An 11,959-nucleotide genomic window follows, 5' to 3' on the forward strand; every position below is an offset into this window, starting at 1 on the left:
CGGGTTCGCGGCCGACCGCCGCCGGCGGTGTTTCAGCCTCACCAGCTGCACATGTCGTGGTGATATGAAATTGCCCGGTCCGAAAGCATCACATCTTTTACAGCACCATCATCTTTGACTTGCAGAACCGCAGTCGTCGCTAAGCAACGCAACTAAGCCACACGTGACACCAGTCACAAGGTCGGGTATCCCAAAACGGCTGCGTATGTGTTCCGCACCTGCACGTTGTTGACGATGACCCTCCACTTTCCGTCGGTGTTCTTGGCCCTCAGCGGCTGGACGTAGGCGGTCTCAGATCCGCACAGGTAGGTCTCTTCCTCCAGAGCCTCCAGCCTGGCGGACAAGAGATCAGTTTGGATCATAAGGTCTCGGATCAGGCTGGATCACAACGTTTTGGATCAGGCTGGATCACATTATTTTGGATCAGGCTGGATCACAAGATCTTGGATCAGGCTGGATCACAAGGTCTCGGATGAGGATATATCTTAAGGTCTTGTATCAGTTTGGATCACAAGGTCTCGGATCAGCCTGCATCACAAGGTCTTGGAACAGGCTGGATCACAAGGTCTCAGATCAGGTTGCCTGTCTCCCGGAGCGAAGGCTCTTCCGCAGCAGCAGGCGCACGGCCCACGGTTCGCGTCTCTTCCAGTCTGGGGTGCAAGGAACCAGCGACCAAACTGACTCCACCACACAGGAGGCGCGGAAGGTGTGTACACCTCTAGGCGGGGAAGGGACGGGAGAGGGCTTGATATGGGGGCGTGTGCTAGTAATTTGGAGGTGCTTGGTTATGCATACACTTAGGTAAAGTATCTGAAGCCATTTTCGACGGTCAGTCAGGTTTTAATTGGCATCATGACTTGTTGGGACCATCCATACCATCACTGAGAGGTGCCGAAAACCAGTAAAGAGCAGTTACTAATCGTCACCTGTAATATGTATATATATATATATATATATATATATATAATAATATATAATAATCGTCACCTTAACAATTTGCAGCGACTGAGCACTCGTGTCTTCAGCTCTTCATCAATTCAGAGAACTGTCAGGATAACTGAGCGTGTCGGAATAACTGTTCTCCTTCACCACGACAAAAGGCGTCCACTTTAGCAGATTCGTCACACCAATCTCATTGCTTCGAGGTAGGATAAGCCTCATCAGATAATCTCCCTTGGAGGTTGCGCGCAGTATTGCGTTGACACCAGATGCGGTCCCACATCTGATAACAGCTCACGTAATCTGTGTTTATCATCGCCAGACGCCAGGGCAACGGTTCAAGCAGCGCCACCGCGTCGCGTTGCGTGTTTTTATGCTGTGATGTTGTTGTCGCTGACGGTTTGACGCGCCGCGGCCGCGCTCTCATCGCCAGCACGTCGACCCACCTGTCGACCGAGTTGCTGGTGTTGGCCACCACGTCCTGGTACAGGTTGAGGAAGGTGTAGTGGTGGTAGCCGATGGCCTGGGCGATGTGGTAGGCCGGGTACTCCGAGTCCTCCAGACACCAATCCTTGGTCGTGTTCTTGGAGCAGGCCGGGTCGGCCGGCTCGTGAGCCTGGTGCGCCGGGGTCGAACAGACACGTGAGTGGTGGGCGACGGCTACCATCTGTTTACGTTTAGTTGGTGAATGATCGAAGTCAACAGGGCTAACCTTGCACCCGGGACCGAAACAATTTCTGGACGGAGTGCTTGAGCGCGTCAGCTACCATGCAGTGTACTTACCAGCCAGTGTTCTCATGTGCGCAAGACAAGGTTCTCATACAAACCAGCACTGTCCCGACTCAAGGCCTGATGGGGACACACTCGGCAGGGACCTTACCGAGTGACCATAGGCTGGCTGCTGGTGGCCGTAGGCCGGCTGCTGGTGGCCGTAGGCGGGCTGGTGGCCGTAGGCGGGCTGCTGGTGACCATAGGCGGGCTGCTGGTGACCATAGGCAGGCTGCTGGTGACCATAGGCCGGCTGCTGGTGGCCGTAGGCGGGCTGCTGGTGACCATAGGCGGCTGGTGGCCGTAGCTTGGCTGCTGATGACGGATGATGGAGCTGCTATACATCGGTATGCGCACATAGGATGAACACTGGGGTCTTGCATGCACTGAATTTATAGTCCCCTCTATGGGAACCGGGCACCACAAGTCCTCCACATGACACACGGCGTAAAACACTGTGACACTTATAACCTCATAAACTGCAATCATATGCTACAGCGCTCAATCTAGCCATTAATTCGGCAGACGCGGGTGTTTTTTCAGCTCTATCCATGCAATCCACGCTGCACTGCTTGGTTGGAGAGTTCCCCTCACCGGCTGCTCCGCGGCCGGGGCGGCCGCGTAGGCGGGCTCCTCTGGCGCTGGCGCCGGATCCTCCACCAGCTCCACCGCCGGCTCGACCTCGGTCGGAGCGGGTGCCACCTCCTCCACCGCCGCCGCGGCTGCCTCCGTCACCGCTGGAGGTCAGCGGCAGGTCACGACCCAGATCGGGGACGCTGAGGCGGGCTAACAGGGAATGAGACCTCGGGGTCACTGCTGGGTTCTTAAGGTAAGATGAAAAGGGCTACCTTCAGCTCCGGGGTCACTGATGGGTCCCAAGGTCAAGTGCAACTATGACCTCTGGGTAGCTGCTAGGGACGAAGCGTCAGGTCACATATGTGCCTTGGGATCGCAGGACCACTGGCACCACATTGCACGTCTTTTGCGGAAGGAAGCCACGCAAAGACACACATCCGTTGGAACGGATTGCACTTTGGGTGTCAGGCCAAATTTTGTCCGTTAAACTACGAACGCCGGATTTCTTTCTCAGGAAGACCTAGCATCTGTAAGAGGGCAGTAGACCGTATTATTGTAGACCTTGAGTAGACCACGGTCGGTCATCCCATGTAAGCCCACTTTCCTTTTTTAACGAACCATATGCTGCGCATGGCCAGGCCGGTCGAGCGGTGGAGACCGGTAGAGCTGATTCGAGGCCCACCGTACCCGGTAGACCCGGTCTTATCGTCACGCCGCGGATAAGCACGACGCCTGGCCAGCACAGGTGATGCCCCGGACGACAGTGAATGGAGGACGCCGGTGAAGGGGACAGACCGGAAAATATGATCAATGCGCGATGACCGGCGAAGCTCGAAAGCAAGTCACTCTCTGCATGCTTCACATTGTCAAAGCCTGGCAGTTATTCATTGAGTAAAACTGATAATCGCGTTGCCGCCCGTTTTTGGAGCGGTAAGGAAAGGATTGCGTACCACTCTGCTGAAATGGGGGAACCCGGGAACGCATTGAACTTGTCCTGTTGAAATCAGGTCCGTTGAAGCATTGCAGCTGCATTGAAACGCAGGCTTGATTGTGTGTTGTGAACAGGGAATGATGTCTATTTTAATTGAGTCATAAGTTGGAAACAAATAACCGTAAAAAAGATGCTCGAAGGGTTGAGTCGACCAAACATTGCTTGTCTAGTTGTATCGTACGAAGTTGGACTGTTGCCTCACAATTTATGTCGTGTATTTTGACCAGTTGTTTGCTCTTTGATCTGCAATATTGCCTCAAAATTTTGGCTCTAACCTTACCTATAAGCCTTAGAAATCGCCCCCCCCCCTCCTTGAACACCAACAGTGGGTTGCATTACCCATGCCACGATGCCACGGTTCTGCACGTCTAAGCATTCCTTGAAGTAGTGACGACATTTCTGTTGATTTACATTTTACGGGTATGAGAAATGGCACCAAGAAATGCAGCATTTCGCTTCGTCCCAGAATTATTCGTTTGTTTTCATATTTGGGAAGCTGCAAATAATTTTGGTGATGACCGCTCGAGTGTTGTAGCGTGCCGGCAGCTGGCGTCATTGTATTCTCGCGAGAATATTTTAGAACTAGTTACTGCACCCCAGAGCTCATTGCAAGTAGCTTGACCAGATCTTGTACACGTGCGCAGAGGAGCTGTTGTTTACAACATTTACCTAAACAGTGGCAATCAAACCACGCAGTGCACACACCGCAAACACCGCAGTTTCAATCAGCTGACGAATATGACGTCATTTACACCGCATCGATCGCCGCTGAGCCGCGCGGCGGCCGTTCGCCAGCTGACGCAACCCGCCGACCTCGCTCAAGGATGCGCGCGTGCGACGATTGCGTGGGGCCGAGAGTTCCGTTCCAGAAGCGACAGGCGGCGCTCATCAGTCACGGTCTGCTGTCAGTGGTGGTGGCGGCCGCGTGATGATGCGGGCGCCACCGTTTTTATGATGAGCGGCGACTCGGCCAAGCGGGCTGAAGTTTTGCCGCCTCGCATTACGTTGGGAGTCGCGAGAGGAGTGTCGGGCAAGTTTCGCAAAGTTCTTTGGGGAGATCGAAGACCAGATTTCTTCAAGACCATGGACATCGTTTTTGAATTATTTTTGGCGACGTTACTGCTGATTTCGATGAAATATGATGAAGAACACTGTATGAGAAAGGCCCGTTCAAAAAAGTAGGACGCCCAATCTGTGCGAGTACTACCATGCGAACGCGCCACGTCCAGGAGCGCGTCGACTCACAGAAACACCACTTTGTCGTGGTTTGCTATCGGCCTACGGACCCGCAGTCTTCGCCAAATGGCGCGTGCATCATACGCGCACACCCTTCTGTAAAATATATCGCTATCCTCACCAATACCGTATGTCGACCACGCAATAATTGTGCACGTTATCTGAATGATGCATGCACATATTTCCAACATCAACAAAACTGCATGCGTCCATACTGCCGAGTAGCGCCACGCTGCGTCAGCCTGAGCCCCGCTGTTGAGCACGTGAGGGGGGGGGGGGTTAGATCGGATGAGGGGGTCACCCTGAAAGGGTTTGAGACCCCACTGGTGCCTCTGTGTAGACTTCTTGTCCGGCTGCCGCCGCCACCAGCACCAGGAACAGCTGCCGGCAACATCACCATCACCACGTAGTCATGGCAACACCGTAAACTGTCGCACACGTCCTTTTGGACGTCCATGGACAGCCACATTACTGAAACAATTACCGGACACGCCACTGCTGTCTAGGGAAGACGGCAACAGTACGAGACGCAGTTGCCTGTAACCAGGGGCATAGCCTCACAAAATAAGCTAAGCAGGGAAAGGGGAAAACCGTGCCCCAGCGGTCCCAGGTAGTTAAAATAATCTTTTCTCCCGAGTTTCCCAATGTCTTCGTCAAGTTGGCTGGGGGGGGGGGGGGGGGGGGGGGGGGGGTAAGGCTCACAGCCGACTGGAAGACCACCTCCTTCCAGTAACACTGCAGTTACCAAGGTGATACGACACTGACACCAGTTCACCCATAAACCCCTATGATCACAGATTAGTGTTACCACGAGGACATGACGTCAGAAGTAGGAATAAAGACCGGCGCTAACCATATTTCCACGAGGACACAACAGAGACACGGACACGCAAGGCAGTGACAGGAAGATGCCAATGACACGGAGATGCGACACGAACGCAGAAACGTGATATAACCTTTTTGATGTTGCTTAGGAGATCGAGGGGAATGGAAAGGCGCGATTACAACACGATATTATGGCAGCCCAAAGTCAAACCGCCTATTGAGTTCAAGAGGACAGGCGGTGATTGGTCGTATGCACTGAACAGTGTTTGCTGAGACAGGTCTCTGTGCATCATGCATTTAGCTGCATGATGTGGTGAACTTGCATAAGTTGTGTGGCAAAACGCACCAGCAATTTTCATCCAGATTTGACTGGCAATAGCAACAGATCTTGAAAGTCAAGAATTCCTGAAAATGTGCAGTAAATGTGTGTGTATTATGTCTACCTAAACAATCGCCTAAAACGGCCAAGATATGCTAGCCCGAATTTGAATCAAATTGGATTCATTCTTGCCCTCCAGAAACGCAGAATATAATTTAGTGGGCTTGCTGGTATCGTTGCTGCACGAACAAGTTTAATATGTCAAATGCGAATAAGGCTTGCTTTGTTTGCATGACGTATAAACGTTACACGGCGGAATGCATCCCGACTTGTGCTGTGAGAACCTCCATTCAGATATCGCAAATATAGACTCCACTCCCTTTGCAAAGATAGGCATTGAAATACACAAAATATACGTGACTTGCACCTGTAACGCACATGATTATAGCTCAAATATCAAAGGAATTCCGCACTTAAATCCCACCGTGAAGTGTAACACAACAGAAATTCCCAAATAAGAAGAGAGCCATGTTGAGCATAACAGACCCAGAAAAAGTGAGCTTCAAAAAATGTACACAACACACAGATGGCGTGCCATAAACGGGACTATTAACGATCTTCTGTTTTGCGAATTTAGCTAGAAGCTCTTCAGAACGCAAAATGACACCGTAAATGTATCAGCCGAGAACCAATTAAACGATGTGGAATTGGCACCACAAATCGAGTCTTTAGGTCGCACTGAGCTGACTCTTAGTGCTCTTCGTAGTAGGAGTTAGTAGACGTACCAGGGCAGAAATCTGCCCGCGGCCCAGACAACGATGAACGCACGCGCGCCCGAAATCCACGCATTCGCCAGGACTTTGCATCTCTGCGAACCTTCTCTACGAACCCTCATGACGTCACCACGCCGCCGGCTGGCGCGCAGGCACGCCAGACCCACACAAGCGCACCACCACCTCGTACTCACGAGCGAATTTGAGCGCCATCGCTGCGGACACTGTTGCCGGGCTGCCGCCGAGTGTTTGGACGCACTCCGGACAAGGCGCCCGGCTTATATGGACGGGCGCCGCGCCCCAAGGACCCGGCCGCCTCCGGGGAGCGGCGGCCCGCCCCGGCAGCCCCCCCCCCCCCCCCACCTCGCCTCGCTTCTGTCGCGGGAGGCGTCCGGCTGTACTGTGAGAGCTTTCTGTGGGTAGTCCATGCCTTAGGATAGCAAGTACAATTTTCGACGATCAGTTTTGGCTTGCGGTGTGGTGGCTGCTTTTGGCTGGCTATCGGCACCGTTTGTCACCAGTCACCTTATGCGCTTTTTGAAACCGCTCCAAAAGGTTTTTCACAGCGGCGTAATTGTGTTGCCTGCTGACCCCTCTTCCGCAGACGGTCACACCTGTCCAGCGGCGGTGCTCAAAGTTCATGCTTCAGCGGCGGTACCTTCCAGTACTTCCAGCGGCGGTACCTCCCGCGTGTACTCAATGGGACGGTGAGTACCCGGGCGGCGGGATGCTGCGAGGGTAGAGCAACGGATGGCAGCCCCTCAGCTCTACCCATTTAGCGCTAACAAAGTAACCGGGTGCGCTGCTATGGCGGAAGACCGAATTGTAAGCAAAGATGACATACCCAGCGCACACTTATCAGATATTTCTTTACACTGCGTGTGGGCTGATTGCATCATTGAAAGTCCCGTAGCTGTATGGCCACGGCTGCTTTTATCCCGCTCGCTGACGGTGCTCGGTATGACGTCCGCCGGCTTTCTGTGTACTGCGAATCCAATCCCCAACATTTCTGCTTCGTGATGTCAGTCCATCCAGAACCTATGTGCATTATGTTATATATGATGTGTATATATTATGTATATTATATAATACATATACATATTTTGTTTATGATATTGTATACATCTTATATATAAAAACAAATTAAGCATAATGTAAATAAATGATTATATATATGCATATATATATATACATATATATATATATATATATATATATATATATATATATATATATATATATATATATATATATATATATATATGTATATATGTCATCAAATAACGTACTCCACTTGAAATGTCTGAGATCCGGACGATGCCATAACTCCCGCCATAAATGAGAGATCATCTTCGAAACGAGGGTGCAAAAACTAATTGCAAGTCAATTTCTGCTATGCGCAGCCGCACGGCAATGTTCAGCATACAGTGAAAGCCTGTACCATACCATAGCATGCCTGTACCACTCACAGAAAGCCCCCTCACACCCATTCCTACCCTATCGCTCCCAGGAATGATTGTAATGAAGAAATTCAAGATACCAGAGGTAGAGAGCCTGTCTACGGCTAATCAGCCATGAGTAAAAAAATAAATATTGCTACGTGACGGCATTCTTATACATGATATATGGAATATCCTCCGATAGTTCAAAGCAGCAAAAATCTAAAGGGGCTGTTCAACATTTGAAGATATTGAAACAAGCATCAGACATGATGGGAAAAGCTTGCTTTAAGCTATTGGTGAGCTTTCAAGGTTCAAAAAACGACCCTCAGCAGCAAAATTTCAAAGGTTGTTAAAATGCACCCCATGACGTCATCGTTTGACGGCGTCATGGAGTAATTTTGTGATGACAGCAATACCTGACAGCATCTGGCAGCCAGACCTAAAGAATATCTCAAAACGCACAAAAGCTGACACCGGTCGCCCATTCTTGTCGTGGGCGCTTCGTTGGGTGGCGGGATGGTGGATATTGGTTGTAGATTGTTTGTCCTTGGTACTGGTCGTTAGAAAAACGTTGGTGGACTATTTGACTTATGCAGCGTAGCGATCACCAGCCCTTTATGGAAGATTATTATGTCAAAGCACGATACGCCATGAAAACTGACCTGTAGTGTCATGAATCTCTTTTCGAAACCCACCAAGGACTGTTGAGAAGATCAATACTGCAGTTGCCGACCTATCCTTGCCTGCAGTGCTGTAGTCCTGACATTGGTATCATGTTGATGTGCACGGTAGTTGCTTTCTCTGTTATTTGTGACTGAAGAATGCAGTTGCATGCAAAATTAATAAATCTGTGACATTGTCATTAACTGATTGGCCAAAGCATTGTTTATTGCTATGGTAAAGATGGCAAAGTTGAGCTCCCAAGAATGCTTTCTTGCCTAAGATTGTTTGTGCAATTACTAGTTAATCCTGACATAAACCATTGTGGGCGCAACAGAATTATCACTGGTGATAGTCCTTGTCCGTTGTTGAATCAGTCGTTACCAGTCATTCATAAATTATAAGTTGTTATCTTATAAACTTGTACAAAGAGAGGTCAACTAATGCAGTACATTGTGTGATGGTACGGGTCAACAGCGTCATGGTCGCACTACCCTCAGTGCTGTACTGTGGCATGACATGAACAATAATGCGGTTTTCTGTACCGTAATCCCTGCTGCTTTCATAATAAATTCCGTCATGAAAAGATCGGTCAAGCGTGTGTTCTTGTATTAACTCCGCAGTCTGACGTATGAATGACCAAAAACACATGATATGATATACAAGTCACTTTGCAGCAAAGCTCACAAACCAATGAGTGACATCACTTGTTCAGCCTGTTTTGGGAATCCACAAACGTAGATGCAAAGATGCAAACATGTTCTTTCCGCCTTCCACAGCCATGCAACATGTTGCAGGCCGTCAGGCTGCTTCACGAAAAAATATCAAGAAAAGTATCACATCCAGTGATATGACACTGCTACCTGCCAACCTTGCACAAGGCTGGAGACATGGCAAGTGCATGTAGTCATGGTTAGAAGGGCAGAATGCAAGGAAGTGGTGAATTTACATGTACAACGCACGCACCCAGCATCTCACACAAGTTGCAGTGGACTATGACGTTGCTGCCTCACAAGCAATGCTTGCCTGATACAAAATTCAGAATTCTGAAGGGAAAGACAGAAGTGGCAGTAGGTGCTGGTCTGCACAGCTCATTGATGCACCTGCTCGGTATAATGTCACATGATCCAGCTTTGCAAAATTGTCAATATAATGGCGTGCGATGGATCAATTATATGCTGCAGTGCTTCCACAGGTTAAAAACGTCAAGATCACAATAAAGTGGAAAATTGCCTATGTACACCCGTGCAACATAGGTGCTTCTTCAGCTTACCAGCATCGCTGCCTTGCCATTTTCAAACACAAACATAAAGATAGAGGCAGGTATCGATATATCACATTTTATTGGGACCGAGTAGACGTAAACAATACCAAAACAACGTTCCCTCTCAGAAGTACAAACCTCACACGAACACTCCATAACCACATAAAGATTAATACAAGCCACTGGCATGCACCACCAGTGATGCTACTTCATTTTAAGCCTCTGAGTCATACTCCTGTAAAGTAAATGTGATTCCACACTTGCACAGCCCGCGGGACTATCAAATTGCAGTTTTCTCACAATTTGAACATAACTTCTCTGTCATCACACCATGTTCATTTCACCGCGACTCACTTCCAAACAAGGTCGCAATTACGGTTCTGGTAATCGCGGCTCAAGAAGATGTACTTGAAAGGCAGAATGCTTTGTTCAAGATTTAAGGTTGGTACAATATGTGTTCAATATTTAGCAAAGTATGTTTACAAAATTACTGTGATGTTTCCCTAATTATATAATGCCTAGCTAACCCACAAATTCGTGCAAGACTACTTGCTCCAGTGTAAAAGGCTCCAACCGAGGTTGCCTGTAAGAAATACGTGAGTAGAAGAAAAATCGCCAGCCGGAGAAATAAGACAGAGTTGCCGTTGCGATCGTCTTTAAAAACATCCGGGAGAGCGCCATTATTGTTTTCGGCGCCGTAATTTTTCGCAGACAGTGGCGTTCCTTTTTATAACTTTGGCCCATGGCCTAGATATAAGAAAAAAACGCCCATCGAAGACGTGTACCGCACAACCCGAAAGTGCTCACGCTTACGTTCGCGACACGCATTCAGCAGCGGAATCTCGCAAACAGCCATCACCTTCCGCGGATTGTATCATATGTGCCGCACCATCTCTTTTGCGAATGTATCAGCGGCGATGCTGTTTTTGACCATAAGCAGAAAACAGCCTGTAATATCACGGCGATCACATGACGTTTCTGTGACATCATCAATGCGAAGGTGGCTTTGAAATAGTCCCTCAGTAAACCTTCTCACATTTCTCCGGGCGTGTAACTGAGGAACCAGAGGGCTTTAGATATTAGAAAAGGCATGGCCGTAAACTGCATTCAAAGTTTCTCAAGATGGCTATTTCAGTTTAAAACCCCATATAAAGGAGGAGCATTCCCTTGAATATTCTGGACAGTAATGGTAGCTGCTTTTTGCCCACTTTTACTTGCTATATATACACACACACACACACACTATATATATATATATATATATATGTATATTATATTATACATAAACATGTAATATAGATATATATATAAAAAAAAAATACTTATATAATAAGAGAAATATTGTTGTGTTACTGATAAGTTGTCCCTCTAACCCGCCTGCCCTTCTTTTGTAAGGAGACCTTTGTTTTCGCTTCTGTTCCCGAAGCTACGTTGTCACGTGACCCGGCCAATCACAGGCCGGGAGCAGGTCACGCCTGGGGTCGGGGTCGGCGGTGGGTCAGTGGTGGTCCGGGCGGCGCCGGGAGGTAAGCCAGCTCTCGTTGATATCACGACGTAGCTGGCTCCTTTCCCTCCGCTCCCTTTGACTACCACTCCGGTACTTCTACCCTCAGCTCTCGTCGATATTCACGACGTAGCTGGCTTCTCTCCCTCCGTTCGCTTTGACTCCGACTCCGGCTCTTCTACCCTCCGCTGTCGTTGATATGCACGACGTCAGCGTGTCCTTGTCAACATTATGAATAACGATGTTGACAAATCTTTAGTGGCCGTTGCTGTTACCGACGACTGCTACCTCCCCCGGGGATTATAGCTGCCGTGCACTAGTATCAAACATGGTCTAAGCGATGTAGGAAGTCAGGATGACTTCATGCCTATGTGCTCCTGTGATTAATATACCCCATTTTGGTTGAACGCTTTCGGTCTGCTAGAGATTAAATCGAGCCCGCCCAACATAACAATATGCAAAAACCAGTTCATTTTATTTCTGGCTGTTCTGGCTATCAAATTCTTGCTCTTTATAACTATCGCATTATACTTGTAAACTCGCATGCTTCTCGCAGGTTGTCACGCATGAAGAGATCGCTGGATTTTTTGCTCTTGTTATAGATGATAAGTTTTGGGTTTTGGTGTTTTTCTCTGCAAATGCATATATGCATACATATATAT

At 48.9% G+C, this 11,959-nt stretch overlaps 1 protein-coding gene across 1 annotated transcript; it reads right to left on the reverse strand.

Moving 5' to 3' along the window:
- Positions 1 to 173: 173 nt before the first annotated feature.
- On the reverse strand, positions 174 to 6,640 carry LOC119105222 (transcription elongation factor SPT5-like). Its single transcript, XM_037228726.1, has 4 exons — positions 6,595 to 6,640; positions 1,820 to 2,022; positions 1,386 to 1,555; positions 174 to 333 (listed from the first exon to the last, which is right to left on the reverse strand). Exons 1-4 carry the CDS (start codon positions 6,638 to 6,640, stop codon positions 174 to 176), a joined length of 579 nt encoding a protein of 192 aa, XP_037084621.1.
- Between the last annotated feature and the right edge of the window lie 5,319 nt (positions 6,641 to 11,959).

Source organism: Pollicipes pollicipes, unplaced genomic scaffold, assembly GCF_011947565.3.
Source record: "Pollicipes pollicipes isolate AB1234 unplaced genomic scaffold, Ppol_2.1 Scaffold_1600;HRSCAF=1878_pilon_pilon_pilon, whole genome shotgun sequence".
Taxonomy (NCBI): domain Eukaryota; kingdom Metazoa; phylum Arthropoda; class Thecostraca; order Pollicipedomorpha; family Pollicipedidae; genus Pollicipes; species Pollicipes pollicipes.

Excerpts from the sequence above, each read along its gene's own strand:
- LOC119105222 (XM_037228726.1), bottom strand. The coding sequence starts at position 6,640 with ATGGCGCTCAAATTCGCTCGTGAGTACGAGGTGGTGGTGCGCTTGT. Across the intron at positions 2,023-6,594 it reads CGAGGTGGTGGTGCGCTTGT|CAGCCAAGCTACGGCCACCA; the intron begins GTGGGTCTGGCG and ends ATCCGTCATCAG. Across the intron at positions 334-1,385 it reads ACCAGCAACTCGGTCGACAG|GCTGGAGGCTCTGGAGGAAG; the intron begins GTGGGTCGACGT and ends CTTGTCCGCCAG.